General features: G+C 35.9%; 1 protein-coding gene across 1 annotated transcript; it reads left to right on the forward strand.

Annotated features, from left to right (window-relative positions):
* The first annotated feature begins 71 nt into the window (after nt 1-71).
* LOC145318846 (uncharacterized) lies at nt 72-20320 on the forward strand. The gene is made up of 18 exons (XM_080160506.1): nt 72-95; nt 848-952; nt 1559-1626; nt 3657-3746; nt 5262-5342; nt 6417-6566; nt 7167-7337; nt 8012-8209; nt 8576-8717; nt 8994-9086; nt 10419-10477; nt 13527-13675; nt 14018-14107; nt 14478-14600; nt 15985-16057; nt 19054-19189; nt 19751-19898; nt 20087-20320. Exons 2-18 carry the CDS (start codon nt 853-855, stop codon nt 20280-20282), a joined length of 2067 nt encoding a protein of 688 aa, XP_080016632.1. The 5' UTR covers nt 72-95; nt 848-852; the 3' UTR covers nt 20283-20320.
* The last annotated feature ends 1783 nt before the right edge of the window (nt 20321-22103 follow it).

Raw genomic sequence — 22103 nt, forward strand, 5'->3', positions numbered from 1 at the left:
TTGTAGTTTTATTCAATTTTATCGTAAGCTATTTCAGATTAAAATTAATCATGTTAATTTGAAAGTTGGTAAAATATTTACAGGTAATTTGACAGGTGTGTATATTCTGCACAAGAATCTTTTTTTTTTTTCTCTGCTAATTTTTTTTATTTATTTCTCCCCACTCCCATTTTTCTTTTCCATCAAGGATGGGGGAAAATGGTAAAATATTTAAAGAACTATATTTTTTTCACATTATCCCCTTCTCACATATTTTAAATTTTTTATTTCCCCCTTTAGCAGGGTCAAATTTGCTGAATATACACTATTAATTAAAATTTTCGTCTGCTAGGAAATCCTTTATTGAGTTGAGAAATTTAGAAATAGTAAACTATTGTGTGGGTACTTCAATGCAGCAAAATTCTAGATCCAGTATTTCATCATTCTTAGAATTCTAGGGGAGCTATGGTTTCATTATGTAACTAAACTGTTACTGTATACTAACAATTGGTTGAATGTTTATAACGAGGAGTCTTTAAGATCTTGCATTACATTTATAGTCCTACTTTGTTCAATAGCTTTATTATGTCTATTATTTGTTCTAAGTTTGTAATGTATTTGTTGGACTTATTTAGCTCTGCTTTTCAGGGTATACATCTATGTATATTTACTGGTCCTATCATTTTATGCTATTTTTTTTTCTTGGAGGTTGAGATCCTGTACGCGTCCTCCCTTGAAGTAATGCCTCTACTCCCCCCAAAAAAAAAAAAATAATAGGTAGCTAAAAGCAATTGGAGGATTGGGTAGTTTTAAATTCCCTCATCTATATGAGTGTGAATACAAATTCCTAATAAATTGATGATTCCAGGTACAATGGGCACCAGAGAAATGGTGATAGTTGGTCCTGATGAAAGTGGCGATGAGAGCCAAGAAGAAAGTCAGAACCATATTTCTATCAAGAGAAAAAGAACTGGTGCGTTTAGATATAATATATGTAGTTTGTTATTCCTGATTAATACCTCCAGGGAAAGTTGATAAGAACGTAGGGCCAGTTATTTATCGTATTTTCCAAGGCACTATTTATTACCTTTTACCTAATTGGGGCGTGATTCCTTCGATTTCATGTGATCAACTAGAGAAATCAAGGGCATCATCCGCTTGTAATTGGACGCAATACTCAAACGTCCACTGGTGGATATTAGGTTAAATTAAAAACTAACCCTTTGACGCGGTGTCAGGCCGAGATTCGTATCTATCACCAACCAGACAACGAGCGAATGCGCTACTTGTTGATCTACGGTCAGGGGTTTTAAATCTCAAGGCAATAACATAACTATTGGAGACAATCAACACTTTGATTGCACGATCTTTGTCTGTAAGTCAATTGTCCATAGTTGCGCAGGTTTTGGTCCAAGGCATTCCCCTCACTTTTATAACGTCTTCATTTTCGACGCAATTTGAGCTGAGATTTAAACTTATCACCTCCCCAATGAAGAGCGGATGTATATAAATCTAACGTTCACTTAATTTTCCTTTAATATTAATATATTAAGTTTTTGACAATACATTTTGCATTTAGATAATATTACAAATGAAAAAGCTACAGCATTAACTCATACACCTGGGAACTCAGTACAACATAAACAGGTACTGCTGTTTCATTTTCAATTATGGGGGGGGGGGTAGATATACCACACTTTTCTGGGATCTTGTTGAGTCAAGTATCAACTGTTGGGAATATCAAAGGATGACTCCATGCAAAATTTGAGCCGGTTCCGGCCAAAACCGGCCGTGAATTTTATGAAAAACCGGTTTTTTCCGGTTTTTAGGGGGTATCTGTAAATCGATTCAGCTGGAGCAAAACCGGTTAGAGGTACAAAAAACTTTACTTCACATGAAATTTAGCCAATGGAATTGCCTACAAAATTGTACTTCATCATCAACTTGATTGGACAACTCTTTCCCCTCCTAAATGTCCATTAAAACCTCGGAAACGGCAAAAATCGCCAAAAATCACGCCTTCGGCGGCAAATAACGGCTAAACGGTCAGCCGGAGGCGAATGAAACATAAATAAAGAAATGTCTGCCTCAAAAAGTTGTTCAACATCAAAGAGATGCTTGAAGTCTCTAAAACGACTCCTTCCCCTCCTTTAAGGAGAAAAACTGAAAAAACGTGATTTTCAAAAGTATGCCCACTTCGTGGGTGTGGGGGGCACTAAACCCGTCACCCCAGGGTCACCAAATATAAAGTCTAGGCGGCCCACAATGCTGAATTTTCACCAAGTGAAAGTCTTGTGTCATTATCTTTTATGAGAAAAAAGTTATTAATTAATTAAATTTTCAAATTGTGATTTTTTGATTGATTTCTTTGTTGAAATGACAGGCCGGTCAATTTTTAGGCCGTTTTTTGCTGTTTTCGGCCCGCCACGCCCAAACGGTTTGAGATAATCTCACGGGACCTTTTGCCCGACCTAAGCCTGGTTATTTGTAAGGTCTAAGAAAAAAAAAATCCCAATTGGATGAAGCACGACGTAGCTGCATGCCATCAAAAATCGCTGGTCGGCTCATTTTGCCCCCTCAAACCCTCACCTTGTGCCATTTTTCTGTGTAAAGATTATAATTATAATCTTTTGCGTAAGTCTGTTTTTTTTCCTAGACCTCACAAACAACCAGACTTAGGTTGGGCAAAAGGTCCCGTGAGATTATCTCAAACCGTTTAGGCGTGACGGCCCAAAAACCGCAAAAAATGGCCTAAAAATTGACTGGCCTGTCATTTCATCAAAGAAATCCATCAAAAAATCACAATTTGAAATTTAAATTAATTAATAACTTTTTTCTCATAAAAGATAATGACACAAGACTTTCACTTGGTGAAATTTCAGCATTGTGGGCCGCCTAGACTTTATATTTGGTGACCCTGGGGTGACGGGTTCAGTGCCCCCCACACCCACGAAGTGGGCATACTTTTGAAAATCACGTTTTTTCAGTTTTTCCCCTTAAAGGAGGGGAAGGAGTCGTTTTAGAGACTTCAAGCATCTCTTTGATGTTGAACAACTTTTTGAGGCAGACATTTCTTTATTTATGTTTCATTCGCCTCCGGCTGACCGTTTAGCCGTTATTTGCCGCCGAAGGCGTGATTTTTGGCGATTTTTGCCGTTTCCGAGGTTTTAATGGACATTTAGGAGGGGAAAGAGTTGTCCAATCAAGTTGATGATGAAGTTCATTTTTGTAGGCAATTGCATTGGCTAAATTTCATGTGAAGTAAAATTTTTTGTACCTCTAACCGGTTTTGCTCCAGCTGAATCGATTTACAGATACCCCCTAAAAACCGGAAAAAACCGGTTTTTCATAAAATTCACGGCCGGTTTTGGCCGGATCCGGCTCAAATTTTGCATGGAGTCATCCTTTGATATTCCCAACAGTTGATACTTGACTCAACAAGATCCCAGAAAAGTGTGGTATATCTAGGGGGGGGGGGGTGCAACGCAACACAGTAGATTTGACGACCTTTTTATCTGCCCCCTAAAAATTATTTTAGATTTCTTCCGCTTGTTGGCTATGTTATTATTATTCCTGGGAGTTTTGACTACTTGGGCTAAAACACTAAAAAAGAACTGTAAAAATGAACTAAGAAAGCTTTCACAAAAGTATATAAAATTACATTTTTACTTGTTCAGATTCACTACGATGATTTGTCAGAATACATAGAAATACCTGAAGAAATTGAGTGCCAGGTCATCCAGAAAACTATCTACATTAACAGAACGGTAATTAAACTATTTTCTCGTATTCATTCGAATCCGGTGGATAGGAACCGGTTCTCATCCATACGAAAAGACTATGTCTAGCATCGTATTATATCCAGCTTTCTACGAATATAAAAATGTACAATCATAAGATTAAAACCAGTTTTTTAGCCCGTTCCTTCGGCACCTCGGGGTTAAAAAACTGGGTTTAATCTTATAATTGTACATTCTATATCCGCGGAAAGCCGTTTATGATACGATGCGAGAAATAACTATTACTACACAAAAATGGGCAGTGGTGAATATTCTGCTTGGGATCCGCTGCTAAAGGGGGGGGGGGGGTTAAACACAGGTGTGTATATTCTGCAAAAGATTAATTTTTTTCCCCCTGCTGCAAAATTTTTTTTTTTCTCCTAGTTTTTTCCAGCAATGAAGGAAATAAAATGGGCAGGGGTGTATTTTTTGCATGGGATCTCCTGCTAAAGATGGGGGAGAAAATGAAAAATAAGTAGTAGGTACCTACTGAAAACATTTTATACCTACAATTATTGTTCCTCCTGGCAGGGGTGTATATTCTGCACAAGATTTATTTTTTACCCCGGCTAAAATTTTTTTAAAAAAATTTTCCCCTCCTAGTTTTTCCCACTAAGTAGGGGGGAAAATGGAAAAATATTTAAAGAACTCTATATTTTATTTATTTTATCCCTCCTACCACACATTTTTTTAGTTTTTTTTCACTAAGGAGGGGGGGAAATGGAAAAAAATGTTTTCAGTTTTCTTAATTTTTACATTTTTTCCCTTCCAACCACTTATTTTTTATCCCCCCCCCCCCCCTGAGCCGGGGATCCCATGTAAAATATACACCCCTGCCTCCTGGTGAAAAAACTAGAAAAATATGTTGAAGGGGTAATAAGTGAATAAAATACCTAGGTAAACGTTTTTCGGTTTTTACCTCCTCCTTGGGGGAAAAAAACAGGGGTGTATATTCTGCACAAGAATTATTTTTTTCTCCTGCTGCAAAATTTTTAATTTTTTTCCCTCTTGTTTTTTTTCAAGCAATGAAGGGGTAAAATTGGAAAAACTTCAAAACTCTTTATTTTATTTATATTATCCCCCCTCCCACACATTTTTTTTCATCAAGTATGAGAGAAAAATGGAAAAAATGTTTTCATTTCTCTTTATTTTTTCATTTTTTCCCCCTAACAACATATTTTTTAATTCCCCCCCTCCCCCCTCAGCCGGGCCAATTTAGCAGAATATACACCCCTGGGAAAAACTGAAATATTTTGCAGCCAGTGAAAAAATAAATCTTATGCAGAATATAATAGCTGAAAGTGGGGCTTAGTGAATACTAACTTCTACTTTGACCCCCGGATTACAAACCTTCTTACAGGATCCGGGAGGATTGTTGCAATTTTATTTTTGAAATAAAGTTGGTATTATTTAAGACTGCACCCTCTCTCCTACAGATGCTTCGTGGGCAGCAGCCTATAGTTAAATTAAACTTACTTTCAATTATTAATATAATATATTTAGCCAACGACTGTGGATTTCATCATGTGCAACCAATGCCCGAGACTGTTCAGAACTGAAACTTTACTATGGAATCATATAAAGGTTAACCACTACAACAGCTACTCTACAACTTTAGTGTGTCTATGACAGACGAACCGTAAAAATGATGTGTGTTTATTGACGGATCCATAAAAGTGTAGGTAGTGTTTGCTATTATATTAGTTATGTAAAAGTAAGGGTATTTTTAGATTTACTTGAGGTCATTTTGTCCATCAATGAAACAATTCTAATTCCTTTAAAAGCATAGCCAAATCGGTCCAGAGAAATCTTAAGCTTCATCCGACTGATAGTCAGTCAGACATCGCTCTATTTAAGGGGGGGGGGGGGGGGGGTTAATGCAACCATCTCGTAATCAAATGTATAAATGGCACTTAGAATTCGAATTTCGATCTGAAATTTTGCATGAGTAATCCTTGGTAGGTCTATTTTCCCTAAATCGAACAAAAAGTTGAAAAAGTAACAGCTAACGGCTCAGCCGTTTAGCCGTTTTTTGACTTTTTAGGGCAAATTTGTCAAAAATTACGTAGAAATCAACATTTTAAAACATATTTTTGCTTTAAATCATGTGAAATGATACAAAAAATATTTTTTTAGATTTCTAGTACCAGCAACTACCGGCTAGAATCGCTAAAAATTTTTTGGATCGGAAAAGAGCATTATGTGGAGAGAGGTTTCGTGATTTATTTCCATAGAAAAAAGCCAAAAAATTACTAAGCGGCTGAGATGCCAGCCGTTACTTTTCCAACTTTTTGTTCGATTTAGGGAAAAAAGACCTACCAAGGATTACTCATGCAAAATTTTATATCGAAATTCGAATTCTAAGTGCCATTTATACATTGATTACGAGATGGTTGCATTAACCCCCCCCCCCCCCCCCCCCCCTTAAATAGAGCGATGTCTGACTGACTATCAGTCGGATGAAGCTTAAGATTTCTCTGGACCGATTTGGCTATGCTTTTAAAGGAATTAGCATTGAGAGTAAAAAATGTCCGATTCCCCCCCCCCCCCCCTCCCCTTTCTCAAGATAAAAAAAGTTAGGTAAGCAACCAAAGATTTTCAATGCTCCAATACAGTTTTTTTTATTAATAATATTATTAACTATTTATATTATTTTAGGGAAGTCATATAAAGCGTAAACAGACATTTCAAACATATTTACTCAACACCAACCACGAAAAAGAAATTTTTAGCACAAATAATAAAACAAGTCCCAGCTCTGGCACTCCAAGATCTGTGATACCTTCTAGCTCTGGACAAAATACCAACAGGAATTTGAAATGTTAACGATTAAAAGTTGAGACAATTTTTACGGAATACACCGTTTAATTGCACGATCTTTGTCTGGAAGTCCTAACTGTGCTGTGCATGGTAATGATTTGAGCCTGTTTAGGGCCAAGGCATTTACCCTACTACGCCTCTGATTTAACAATTAAACTAATTGGTGAATTTTAATCTTGTTAATTAATAAAACGTTTTCTGTAACATACAACCCATTTTTTGTTCTTATCCTCGATCGACATAATAAAGTAACAGAATGTCTGTCTGTATATCTGTACCAAAGGATCTCGCTAAACACTGAACCGATATAGTTTCCTTTACATGGTGGCTCCTCATTTGAGGGGAGAGTACTACTACCCTCCCAAGAGAAATCGTCAAAAATTAAAAAAATAAAGCGGATATTTTTAGTAAACAGTTTATCTTAACACTGATTGAAAAAAAAAACATTTTACATGCCTCTAGTGGCGTAGCCGCTAGTTAAAGAAAAAGCATTAGGCTCAATTATAAAACTTGTTAGGTATAAAGTTAACATTCACCACTATCCTTTCAATGATATGTAAAAAAATTCTATAACATTGAACAATAATTAGTTTTGACGGAATGAAATCCTCTAATAGCTCTCAACCCACACCACAAGTACAAATGAACACAAATCAAGAATTGTCAGACAGATATAATAATATACATAATCAAGATACAGTAACAATAAATGTTAATGACGATTCCTCCGATTTACATTTAACACAAACAAATTTACAGGTAAACCTGTTTTGAAGACAAGTTACTACAGAGGTGTATATTCTGCACAAAAATTTTTTTTTCCCCTGCTACAAAATTTTTATTTTTCTTCCCCCCCTAGTTTTTTCTCACCAAGTAGGGGGAAAATGGAAAAATATTTAAAGAACTCTATATTTTATTTATTTTATCCTTCCTACCACACATTTTTAAAAGTTTTTTTCACCAAGGAGGGGGGGGGGGGATGGAAAAATGTTTTCAGTTTTTTTAATTTTTACATTTTTTCCCCTCCAACCACTTATTTTTTATTCCCCCCCCCCCCCCTGAGCAGGGGATCCCATGTAGAATATACACCCCTGAGATACTATTTACTAGTGCTAGTGGCCTCTAGGGGCACCTGAGGTAAAGAAAGAGAAGTCAACCCTCCCCCCCTCCCCAATTTCATCTTTTCTAGTAAAGATTAAGATTTCCTTTTGGAGGGAGGTGTTACCCTCTCCCAAAATTATTTTAAACATTCCCAGGATCTATGAGATGCTACACTGTAAAAGAGAATCATATCGGTTTAGAGTTTAGCCAAATCCTTCTGCACAGATTGACGGATAGACTCATAGACATCCTCTTACTTTATATAAGGATTTATTTTTTTTATGAAATACACTTAAAATATCTTTTCGTTCCACAAAGTTTTTATTTCTTAGGAAAAATCCGCATTATACCAATCACCTTCAAGATCCAAAGGGATGTCTACAGTGCCAATAGTAATAGCTTCATCATCATCCAACCATCCTCCAAGAGCAGAAGGATCTTTGGCTCAGATAGCATCCTATAACTCTGGTAGACAAATAATTGAATCTGATGATTTGAGTTACCCAACTGTGATTGAATATGTTATCCAGGTTAGATTTAGATTCTGAAGGCCAGTAAAAAATACTCCTGATATTTCTTTAAAGATAGCGCATCTTCTTTACTAATTTGTCTACTTGTCTGTTATTATGAGCTTTATCACCGGGGATGCGGAGCCAGATCCGCAAAATTTTGCTGGATCCAGAGTCGGTTTTTTCAAAGGGGCTCCGGGGGTAGCTAAAAAATATCAAAAATTGAACTTTTAAACTTTTTAAATTCAAAAATAGACTAGAAAAAAAATCTTGATATTAGGAAGGAGCCGGAGTCTTAACAAAATCAAACGGCTCCGCACCCCTGTTTATAACTAGACATTTTTTACTAACTTTAAAACTTTCGAACTAAACACATCTGTTGTTTAGGACGGAGTGGACGAAGAGACGACTGTTGACCTTAATACATCTATGGATCAAGGGGAAGCTTCACTTGATCAAGAGGAAGAATGTGAAGAAACTCTGCTGACTATTGATGACCAAGACCAAATTCAACATCTTTCTACAAATGGTAATTTTTAATTGTACATATGAACAACAAGGATAATAACATCCCCTAAGCACAAAAAATCATGGATGGACTAACTGACAAAGCGATTCATAGGCAGCTGTTCAGTGTTATATATTTTGTATATAAAAAATTATGAAATTTTCAAATATGTGAATTACGAGTTTTGAACTATGTATTTTACCCAACAAAAGGAATGGGCGGATTCCGTATTTGGATTCGGATCGCCAAATCTAGTGTTTCTACAACGGGGATCTTACTCTCTATATTTATTTTTAGATGGAAATGCAGAATTTGGAGTATTGATAGACGATGTTGATGAAAATAATGTGATTATTGTTGGATTTGACAGACAAGATCCTGAGCAAGTAGGTAAGTAGACAAGAGGGGGGGAAGTTTTAACACAATAGTTTGCGTAAACAGTGAGTATAGGTTTTATCTTTTGACTGATAGGATAGGTTATTAGGGATAAAATCATTCTTATATGATAAATTTTCCCAAGTTTTAAATTTTTTTGGAAAGGCCTCCAGGTTGAAGAGCTGCAGTGCAGGCCTCCAGGTGGTCTCTATACAGGTAAAAATCTTTAAAAAATCGGTTTTTTAAGAGTCTGAGGTCAGCTTTAGAAAAAAAATATGCATGTTTTTTCTTCAAATATGTGAAATAACATTCAAAAAGATGCATATTTTGTTTTATGAGTTGACCTCTAACTCTTCAAAAAAGATTATTTTTACCTGTACAGAGGCCACCTGGAGGCCTGGAGCTCCGGAACCTGGAGGCCTATTCAAAAACTCTTAAATCTGGGGGAAATTCATCATATAAGAATGATTTTATCTTTAATAACCTATCCTCTCATTCCAAAGATAAAGCCTATACACCAGGTTTACGCAAATGTGTTTTGATTGATTACTGATTAGCCATAGTTTCTTAGGGTTTGGACCTAAGTAGTCATGGAGTAGGCTGAAACACTTTTGTATAGCCACTAGGGCTATCAAGCTCCACGTTCAAGCACATTATGACTTGACCCGCTATCTCATGAGAGCTACTCATTATTACCTCACCCTCGCCGAGTATGGCAGGTGTCACAAATTAAGTCAACGTAATGAATGACGCTCTCCGCATGATATTATGTATTTGACTATTAAGTATCCAAACTTACTCAATAATCCCCTTCTTACACAACCAGGGGAAGTTGCGTGAATGTATTCAACTGAGAAATTCGAGTTGCCACATGGGGACTAGAACTCGAACTCTCATCACTGTAACTCAGTGCGTTACCACTGAGCTACGACGCCCCTCCAAATGTGTCATTGTATTTGGTGTAGTCTTGCAAGGTTAGGGCACAGCAGGGGTTGATCTCTAACAAGAAAAAAAAACGCCCCACTTATTTTCAATATTGATCTAAAAAACATTTTTTTCATCATGTAAAGGGATAGTTGCATGAAGTGCATTTCAGAAAACTGATTTCAAGCATGCATTACAAGTATACCAGGAAGTTTTAGTGAAAGTGAGCCAGCTATATAAATTGACAATGAATGTATTAGAAGAATTCGATTTTCAAGTCTTGATATCTTTTAGCTACATGGTAGAAAAATTGAAATTATTATATACCCAATACATGTAGTTTAAACCGTTGAACAGAAAAAAATATGCATTTCACTAAATTAAAGTTTAAATTCATTTTGTGCAACTACCCCTTTTTTTTAGAAGAGACTAATGAAGGAAGAACTGGGACTCACAGATGTTGGAGGAAATCATGTGAAAAGGTCAAATATAAGTTTTCCCTCTTGATTAAATGTAAAAGTAGTGCAGCAATACTAAGGTTTAAGGTTGCATTAAGTTGATTTGTTTCAGTTGTCACAGTTCTCCAGCATTCCGCTCCATAGAGAAGAACTGATTTCACATTACTGTTGTAAAGTCTGATTTTTGTTTTCAGAGTAAGTTTCTTTGAATTCCAAACGTTGTGTAGACTGTTGAAAGCAACCCTAGCCTTATCAATCCTGGTTTTAATATCAGCTTTTGAGCCATTTTCACTGCTGATAACACTCCCCAGATAGGTGAATTTGTTGCTTTGTTTCAATTGTTCACCATTTATTGTTATAGTTTGATCAGGGTTTGTAGGTATATTCATAATTTCAGTCTTCTTGACATTAACAAAGAGCCCGACTTGTCCTGCATATTTGACTAGTCTATCTGTCTTAGCTTGTAGATGTTTAATTGTTTCTGAAATCAGTGCCAGGTCATCAGCAAAGTCCAGGTCTTCTAGGTGTCCTAGTATGCCCAGCTGGAGACCACGTTTTTTGTCCTCTGTGGTTTTCTTCATCACCCAGTCAATGACCAATATAAAAAGAATAGGTGATAAAATGCATCCCTGTCTAACTCCAGTGCTTATTTTAAAGAAATCAGATGTCTTATTGTTTCCAACTGAAACACAGGCTTGGAAGTTGTCATAAAATTTAGTTATCATAATTATCATCTTTTCTGGTATACCATAACTTCTTAGTATTTTCCAGAGTGTTTGTCTGTGTATGGAGTCAAAGGCCTTAGAGAAATCAACAAAATTTACGTGAAGTGGCTTGTTAAATTCAACACATTGTTCAATAACTGTCCTAAGGGTGAAAATTTGGTCAACACAGCCCCTTCCAGCACGGAATCCAGCTTGTTCTTCTCTCAGTTTATTGTCAATTTTCTCATCAATTCTGTTTAAAATAACTTTACATAGGACCTTGCTTGGGATAGAAAGCAGCATAATTCCTCTCCAATTATCACAATTGTTCAAATCTCCCTTCTTAGGTAGTTTTATGATTATACCTTTAGACCAGTCCGTTGGTATCTTTTCTTGCCTCCAAATTTTATCAAAAAGATCAGTTAGAGTCCTAGCAGAAAGATCTATGTCTGCCTTAAGCATTTCGGCAGTTATCAAGTCAGGTCCTGGTGCTTTGTCATTCTTTAGGCTATGTATAGCAGCTTTAACTTCTTGAATAGTTGGTGGTCTTATATCTATGTCTATTTCATGTCCTGGTTCTGGTTCAGCAGTAATTTCTGGTTCAGGTCTGTTCAACACTTCTTCAAAATGTGATTTCCACCTTTCAGCAATTTCTTTTTCTGTAGTGAGTAATTTACCATCTTTAGCCTTGATAGTTTCACCACTCTTTTTGCTATATTTGCCACTTAATTGCTTGGTTATGTTGTATACTGTTTTCATGTTACCAAAGTCAGCTGCTCTCTGGGCCTTTTCAGCCAGATTGTCAATGTAATCTCTCTTGTCTTTCCTTGTGCACTTTTTGACTTCTTTGTCTTTAGCAGTATATTCAGCTTTTAAATTGCTCATGTCAGCCAAATGTTGAGCATTATGGATTTTGTTTTTGAGCTTCTTTCTCTCTTCTATTTTGATCCATGTTTCTTCAGAGATCCAGTCCTTTTTCTCTGGTTTCTTGTGTCCTAGGATTTCCTTAGCAGTAGATTGAAAGTTTTCTTTAATTGAAGTCCATGTGATCTCAGTCTCGTCATTTAGGTCCTCTAAGACTTGAAATCTATTTCTGAGTTTTAAGACTAATTCATTCTTTATCACAGGGTCCTTTAATCTTGAAGAATCATATTGTCTACTAATCTCACTCTTTTTATCATGGCCAGTACGCTTCAGCTTTAATTTAATCTTACTGACAACTAGTTCATGGTCACTAAATATGTCGGCTCCTCTATAGCTCCTACAGTCTTGCATTGACTTGACCCATTTTCTATTGATCATAATGTGGTCAATCATGTTTCTTGTTTGTCCATCAGGTGTTGTCCAGGTATATTTGTGAATGTTTTTGTGTTGGAATAATGTACCTCCTACAACCATATCATTATTTAAACAGAATTCAAGTAAAAGTTCTCCATTTTCATTTCTTGTACCTATGCCAAAGTGTCCCATTGCATTCTCCACTCCAGTCCTGTCAGTTCCTACTTTAGCATTCATATCTCCAAGAACTAGGCACATGTCATGTTTGGGTACTGAGTTTCTGATTGATTGCAGTTGATCATAAAACTCTTGTTTTACTTCTTCATCTTTGTCATTTGTTGGGGCATAGCATTGGATAACGGTCAACTTGCAGTGCCTTGATTGGAATCTAGCCTTAATTATTCTGTCTGATATAGGTTTCCATCCAGTCTATTAGTGAATTGACATGTCGTTTTTGAATAATTATAGCAACACCATACATATGTTGGCTTTCATGACCAGAATAAAGTATTAGGTGGCCATCTTTGCTTGTAGTTTGTCCTTGTCCTGTCCATCTACATTCTGCAATCCCAAGTATTCCAATATTGTAACTTGTCATTTCTTTAACTACTTGGGCTGTTTTAGTTGTCTCATACATTGTTCTAACATTCCAGGTTCCTATCTTACAGCTTTGCTTAGAACTTATTGGTCCTGTCATCAAGTTGATAGCTTCCTTTCGGATTTCACCATCATCTTTCATATTCTCAGTAAACTGAGCATCAGTTCCAACGGTTCTTGTTTCATGCACACCTCTGGCTGTGTGAAAGCCATTAGTGTTTGAGGTTCTGTGGGTGTTTTCGCTGACTATGGGGATTTTTACAGGTAGGATAGTTAGTCCTACGCAAACCTTCCATATCCCTGGAAGGATGGGTGACTGGTAAGGGGAGGGACGTCAATATCCCCCAGTACTTCAAGAAGTACCTCCTGCCCTGGGTTGCATGACTTAGGGATTGAGTAATTGTTAAATAAGCTTTTCTTCAACTCATTGATTTATTAGTATTTTTTTGTCATTATGGCAGATGTCCCATTAAATTGTACTCTTTAATATTCAGGACTGTGTGCAGACCTGTGATATTTGCGGAGCCAAGGTGAACAACTTCTGGAAGCACAAGGAGAGTGTCCACAAGATATTCAGATCTTTTCAGTGTCCACACTGTGATACTCTGTACTGCTCACAAGTGGATCTTGAACGACATTTGAGGTTTGTAAAAGCTTCTTATTATGCTACGACTAAAGGGAATGGTTCATTTAGGGAATTTGAAGAATAACTCCTTGATTGTGGCTTGAAATAAAAACTTTTCGAGTCATTTTCTAGAATTTAACTGTCAAACTTTTCTATTATAGATTAGGGATCTCTGATATCAGACAAGATTACCCCTTATGTAAATTAAAATTATTGTTTTAATCGTTTGGACAGTGACACTATAAGTTTTTTAATAACCAATCAAAATTCTAAAGTCTAACGTCTAAAATAAAACTTTGCATACCAGTGTAATTACCAGCCCTGAAAATTGACTCACTAATTTTTGCCTTACATTTGTAGAAGCATAGAAGAAAAGAATGAGGTAAAGAAAGCCAACAAAGAGAATAAAGAATCAGCTGTAGAAACTATAAACAATGAAAAGGCTGAAGAGTAAGTAAATGGGGGGGGGGGGGGGTATGTAACTTTTTGTAACAAGACCTTTTTAATGAGTTCCTACTTTCCTTATGTCTGGTTACAAAAAAGGGACCCCCCTCCTTCCTTAAATCAAGTTTTATATCTTGTGAAGTTAGTAAAATATTTACTACTACAGACACACAGACATCCTGTTACTTTTATATAAGGATTGTTCTATACATATTTTGAGAGGTAATGCATATTGTATATAGCAGGGAGGACAGTAGAAGAAAATTGGTTAATATTCAAATATTTTCTTTTTAAAAAGAAATTTTTAATGTTTCGACAAAAAGAACTAGGCAAACGTTATTTTATTTGTCCCTAATAATGTCTGTGTTTTGTCTAGGTTTTTGAAGAAAGTTCAATCTCAAGTGTATCCATGCAAAGAGTGCGGATTTCAGACCAACAGCAAGACTCAATATATTCATCATGTACTGAACACATGTGAAATGGATCCATCTAATAGCTTCAGGAACAAAACTTATCATCTAACGTACAAAAGCAATGCAACCATCTCGTAATCAGTGTGCAAAAGGCTCTTGGAATCCCATCTTAAATTTTCCATGAAAAATAAAATAAAAATCGCAATGAAATACCAGTTTAGTTGGCCTAGGTCTTTGGCCACTCGGGACCAACTAAACTGAAATTAATCTTAAATTTTTGTATTTTACTACTACTTGGAAAGCTGTCTGTCTATAATACTATGCGATAAACAACTAAATTACTATCTTAATGAGAAATGCACCCTTTTACAATACAAACCTACATATAATATAATTTAATACCAAATGGCATTCCTCGAATTAAATAACCAACATTAGTTTAAAATCCTTATAATAAAGTAACAGGATGTTTGTCTGTGTGTTTGTATGTTTGTACCGAAGGATCTCGCTAACCGCTGAACCGATCGGGTTCTCCTTAACAGGGTAGATTCTCATATGTCCCGGGAAGGTTTATAACTATTTTGGGGGAGGGTACCACCACCCTCCCTAGAGAAATTAAATTTTTAAAAAATTTCCCAATTTTAGAAAGAGAGTTCAACGAAAAATAAACGTCAAACGTAAATTTTTTTTAACTTTTTCTTTTAAAATCTAAAATAAGAAATTGAATTATTAAATTCGACTCTCTCCTCCTCAAGTGCCCCTAGAGGCCTCTAGGGGCGTAGCCGCTAGTGTTATATATTCTTATAATATTATATAACACAGAAAATCTTATTTTGCATCGCAACTAAAAGATAAATGTATTGCAGTTTTTGTCAAAAACATTTTACACTTATGCAAACCTTTCTTTATATAAATTCTTTCTATAGTGAATAGCTAAGCTTTTCTGTAACTAGGGTTGGTCAGTCCGGTAGTAACGAATAGCTCTTATCGTTAATTTAGGCAGGTTAGAACTATCCTATCAATTTCAAACTTGGCATGGTGATTCTTGAAGTAGAATGTTACGATTAAGAAAGCGTAGATACTCTATAATCGTAACCTGAATGTCCGTACAATTTTGTATGTTTATATTCTTATTCAGTTCTGACACTCTACTACAAGTGTTAATGTTCGTTTGTCCTACCGTTTCAGAGCTACGCTTTTATAGATTTTGTCACCCTTGTTTAAAATAGCAGTAGCAAAGTGACTCAATAACTTGGAACTGTTTATAAATTTCCTTGCCTATTGCGGATTTTAAAGACTTTCATTGCCGGAAATACATTGAGTTGTTAAACAAAAAATTATGTGAAGTGTTTGATTAGTAATACATGCCAAAGATTTGCTACTACTTAAAAAAACCTCCTGATATGGTCTAAACAGTTATCGTTGCGCTACCTAGTGACATGAATGTTAATATAAGTTTTGTAAATTTGCCAGGCTGCCCAAATTTCAAAAGCACATGATAATCCAGCATGGGAAAGAGAGAGAACATATCATTTTAGAACAGGTTTGTAATTCTTCTATCTTCTATACACCACTGAAAATTACATACTTTTATTACATAAGATTGATACATATTATAGAATATCTCAACAATAATCCCAAATATAAAGGGGAAAGACAATGGACGCTTGTGACGCTTCTCTGGAATGAAGACCTTAATATAATTGGATACTAACCCATTAGTGCCGAGCGCCACTTTTATGGGCCGCACAGTGGGATCTTTTACCAAAAAACGGGACATTAAGGGTAGACAAAAGTAAACATCAATAAAAAAGCTTGTATTTGACGAAATGATGTAATTTCTTTTGCTTTAACTCAAAAATAACACAAATTTTGCTCCTGTTAACTGCTAATGTGCATTTGGTAAGTACGTCTGGCGGTTTTGGAGGAGCGAAGCTACCCTATTTTTAAAAAATCTATAAACCTTCATAACTTTAGTTAGGATAGGAATATTTTAACAAAATAAACGTCTATGTAAATATTTCTTCAATGCAAACAATGTTTGTGAACATGAATATAGCGTCAGGTGCACCCAGTTCGAGTCCCGGCATTTTTAGGTAGGTCCAGTATAAGTAAAATAGGACACTAACAAGGCATGTTTTCTAATGTTTTTTTTACAGATATAAACAACAATAACATAATTTTCAAAACACTTTTGATTTTGTGTTAATACCTTTATTCTAAGTCTAGCTATCTTCATTTAAAGTTTGTATAAGAATATAAACATAATTGCTTATATTATATTCTCTCTCAAACGTATATTTCTCTATCTCTCTCAGACGCATATATAATGTTTTTGCAATATTATAATTAATCCCCGAATTTGAATTTCTGCTGAACCAAAACCAGTTAGAAATACAATTTTTTTCAGAACACATGAAATTTAGCAAATTTAATTGCTAAAATAAAAGTATTTATAAGTCATCTTTTTTTAAGGACTCCTTGTTCCCTTAAATGTCCATTAAAACCGCGAGAACGGCAAAAATCGTTAAAAATCACACCTACGGCGGCAAATAACGGCGAAACAGTTGGCCGGAGGCAAATAATGCATAAGTAAAGAAAGTTCCGCCTCAAAAAGTTAGAAAACATTGCAGAGATGACTTTGGGCTCTAAAATGACTCCTTCCCCCTCTAACGAGGAAAAAGGGGGGGGGGCGAAAGTGACACTTTTTGAAACCAAAACTAAAAGTCAAAGGAACTCGACTAAAAAAAGAGTTACAGGTCTGACATTTTGCATGGCAGTTGCTTTATAGGGGTACAATATGGAACTGTGAAGAAACGGCGGCGCAACCGCCGAAAATCGCCGAGAAAAGGCAACAAAAATTACGGCGGTTTTCGGCGGTTGCGCCGCCGTTTCTTCACAGTTCCATATTGTACCCCTATAAAGCAACTGCCATGCAAAATCTCAGACCTGTAACCCTTTTTTTAGTTGAGTTCCTTTGTTGACTCTTAGTTTTGGTTTCAAAAAGTGTCACTTTCGCCCCCCCCCTTTCAAATTAACAAGAACAAAATTGTTCAAACCATGCAATGTAAAATGCTCAATTACTCAAAAACGGCCGGGAGGCCCCAGGTTATGAAAACTGTTTTAAACACAATACATGTTGCATATTAATATTATCATTGCAAAACCCGGGGCATCCTGACCGTTTTTGGGTAAAATGGAGAAAACTGATTTTTTGGGGTTAAAAATCTTAATATTTTTGGTGAAATTTTCTCACAAACTGTCAATTTACACCACCATAAAAATATTTTTTTAAAATTTTTCTTTAATTAGACATTGGTACAGGTATCTGAAAAGTACCTCAATCAAAAATTATTTTCATAAGATGAACATAAATGTATTTTTTGTTGCTTTGAAAAAATTGTGTAAAAAAATCTGGAAAATCATCAAAACTGAAAAGAAATTTTCACTACCCTTTTTAAAAATGGCATAAATCCGCCAAAAATGAATATTTTTAAAAAATTTCTTTTCTAGCTGTCTACTTACAGCCATTATTAATTCCTAGGATAGATAAAAGTCAATTTTAAATTTTTTGGATGTCCCACTGGATCCCACTGTGGGCCGATCGAGCTGAAAGTTTCAGGGAAGCTTTATAATGGTCAAAACGGAATTCGTATTTTTTTGTTTTGCTCTAGTGGCGTGCACAGGAAAGTTGCAAAAAAAACCCGGTTCGGCTCAGCCATAAATACCAACCAGGCATTATTACCCGTTTTTGGTGCTTTCCCCCGGCGTTAAAACCCGGTTTTCCTGTAAAAACCCGGTTTTCCTGTAAAAACCCGGTTTTCCTGTAAAAACCCGGTTATTTTGACCAAAAATCGAAAAATGTAATTTTTGAACGCCAAAAGTGAGATGAACACTTTTTAGAACTTTAATACGATCCATAATTGAAAACTACACAACCTCATGTAATCTATAGAGCTACAAGTATAATACGAAGCGATTTATTTCAAATTTCGTGTTTAGCCGGCGATTTCGGGTGAAAAAACCCTGTTTTGTTGTTGTTGTCAAAAAAGATCTATCAGTGAAACCGGGTAATAAAAATTACAGACTCCAAATGGAAATGCCGAACCGGGCCTATATAGGGCGTAAAAAAACGATAAAAAAATCATATTAAAAAAAATAATTTAAATAAAACGAATTCACAAATAGATGTACTTGTCAATAAACTTTAGATTTAACGAAAAAAATCAGCGACTTTACTATAAAAACAAAAAAGTTAGATGGGGTATTTTGAATTTTCATGATTTTCAAACTTTGTTGATCTATACCGGCAAACGGAAGTAAGCAAAACTGCCTGCTCCAGGGGGAAATGAAAGCCAGGGTAGTAGAGGGGGGATTCATACTGAGAATGATGCAATTATGAAGCCGGAAACCGGTTTTTTTTTACATTTTCTGGAACCGGGTTTTAAAACCCGGTTCGGCACTAATGGGCTAATATTAATCCTGAACCATACATTACTATGTTTTTTTTGCATTGTTATTGTATTTTTTTTTATCCAGGATTGGAATATGAGTGATAATATAAAAGAAAAAACAGGCCTAATACATAAACAAAACCAGTCACACAAATCCTCCAAATTAAATATAAGAAGTAATGACAAAGGGATCAAGCTCAGAAAGAAATTGCTGGAGCAAGGTAAAAATAAGATTCAGTTTAAATTATTATAGTTGTTTTGTAGTAGCTGAGCTACTATATAATTTACTTTTTCTGTCCGTCATCAGTCAGTTCGTAACGCTGTGGGGGGGTATTGTGATCTTCTTAGCTGTTATTTATGACAGACGACTTTTTTTTGTATAGCTTCCCTATACAAAGCATCCAGCATGTAATTTACTCTGTCTGCTGGTTTGTCAGTCATGATACAAAATATAAAAATATGTGAGAAAGGTTACGTGATGTAGTAAAAGGTTTTGTTATTCTTGATCTTTATAAAAGCTTTTACAATCTCCTTGTTCGTATTCCCATCTATTATTTTTTGGTGTTTCGCTACTTATAGTGGACGTTGTCATCCTAGTTTTACTATTATACTTAGGTAGTAATATATTTTTTTTCTATGAAACAGTTTTAATAAATCTGATTTTAGCAAAGACAGGACTTAATGATAAATACCTTTTAATCACTTTCTCTTTAATTTTAATTTCTTTTTAATAAAACTTTATCTTTTTCCATTTTATATTAATTTTTATTTAAAATTTGAAGGTCTAGTGAGGCGAAATAGTAAAATGGTAGAACCTTTTTCTACGCAACGTGCCGACTCTTCTGAAGAAGTTGATGAGATAAAAGAGACTGATGTTCTATTGGATCTTATTCAAGATAAATCTGATGCTAATTCCTCACAAAAATTATCAGGAATTGAATATTTTCTGTAAAATAATTCCAAACAATAGACTTTTGGCCAAGTTAATACTTCTTAAGATTGGCATTATTCTGAAAATTTAATACTATAACGTGAGTTTACTGGCGTTTTCCGTTAAAAAAATAGAACCTATTGTAGGTACTTATGTTCAAACTTAAGAAAACAAATTAAATTCAATTAGATGAGAGCAACAATCATAAACAAACAAAAAAGGCTAGTCAAGAACAGTCTGAAACCCACCAGTCAGTACAAACTGTATCGTCAAATCAGCTGAACAAAAAACTGGCACCAAAACAGCTGACTCAGAATGATGACATCAATCAGCTGACAGATCTTGGTCACGTGGTTGGCGATCAGCTCATTCAAATAGTTTAGGAAAAGGGTTGCTTTTTAGTTGATAAATAAATTGCTTGGAAAATGATAATTCAAATTCAAATTCAAATTCAATTTATTAACCATTGATCCAACAAACCCCGATCTTGGACAATTATCCTCCACCGGGAAATAAAAATGATAGATTATACATGATAAAATACATGATAAAATAGATATGATTTAATTGCATATTATCACATTTACTATAATTATATGATGGTTTATATTTATTTCCCATCCAATCATTATGACATATTATTAGCGATAATAATGACTAAGCAATTTAATAATGATAGCGGATAATGCCCATGTCTGACTAGCCAGGTGCAGTACGTAGCCCTAAGGCTGGAGCACGCCCTTGATGACGTTCGAGCGCTATTGCTGGCCGGCATAGTCGGACTAGTGAATTTGAACATTGCTGTTATAGTTCAATAATAATAAAGTTTGAAACACAATTATATGAATACATGACAATACAATGTAATGTTAGCATCATACCCAAAAATCGATGAGGTATCTAGGTACCTACTGAACTTATAAAGTTGATTAATGGCTTACAAGGCTTAGACTATTCTTAGACTATTCTTATATTATTGTTAAATTATTAGCCTTGTTAGATATATTAACTATAAATATTTAAGTTCTATGTACACACATAATAATAATAATCCTAATTAAGATGTTTAAAAAGGACTGAATTTACTAGGCTTCAAATTAATATTGACATTAGTTGTTAGTAGAGATGTTAGTAATAGTTATCAATAAGTTGGAAATGAGGGATAAGACTTACTGCTACTAAACTTTGTTTAAAATTAACTTGAATAAAAATCCATATCACTAAGTGATTAATGTTTATAAAGGACAAGTTCTATATGTTTTGTATGGAAGATTAATAAAACTTATACTGTCCTTTCATTTAGTTGGAGCTGTAGAGGTAGGACTAGAGGTTGACACCGTCGATGCTGCAGCTGCTGCTGCGGCAGCTCGCGTACTGGCCGCTATCGCTGTGGGCGCTGTCTGATCCTCTTTGGGCACGTCATCTCTGGGGGTGTGGGGGGAGGGTAAAGCTGGAAATGCGTCGGCTCCAGGTGCCGCACCACCGGTTGGTGGGAGACCCTCTGCCCCTCCTTCCTGTCTGACTGTGACCCCAGGGTCTATTCCTCCATCCTCCTCTGGGTGCTGCTGCTTGGCATGCTGGTCAGCAACCTTAATAATGTCTGACAGGTTAAAATCAAGGCCATCAAACAACGCCTTATTAGGGACGTTGGCCTTGAAGGCCTCCAACACGATGGACTTGGCGCTAAGAAGGGAATTTAATTCCGGCAGAGGCTCAACCATGCCTAGAACTGTGGGGGAAAAGGGGTTGTGGATCTTGATCCATTTGCCCTTGTGGCCAAGGGGCATGAAAGAGACCCCTGCACTCGTGGTCTTGCATTTGTGAGCAAGCTTGGCTGTGTGTAGGAAAGACATTACTTGGCGGTTCATATCCGCTAGGTCATGTGACACCCTAAGCTTCATCTTGGAATCGTATTTGACCGCCGCCGCCGCTGATGACCACTGGCTGCGGTCCGCCGCACGCTTCTCTAGGCTAATCAAGTGCTCCCGTTTATTTAACATAAACAGGAATAAAACCCTGCGCGAAAAAAACCTAAAGATCATCGGGGGGACTGCGCCTCTGCGGCTAGGGCCAAGAGGATGGCTGAACTCAATATTAGAGTAAAAACTTGTGTTGAACGCAACAGAATCACCTGACTGTATCATTGACCGTAGGACCGGTTCGATGACCTCTTCATAAACATCCTTGACGTCAGGGGCGGTGGC

Source organism: Acartia tonsa, chromosome 5 (genome assembly GCF_053477335.1).
Source record: "Acartia tonsa isolate MP-2025a chromosome 5, ASM5347733v1, whole genome shotgun sequence".
Classification (NCBI taxonomy): Eukaryota; Metazoa; Arthropoda; class Copepoda; order Calanoida; family Acartiidae; genus Acartia; species Acartia tonsa.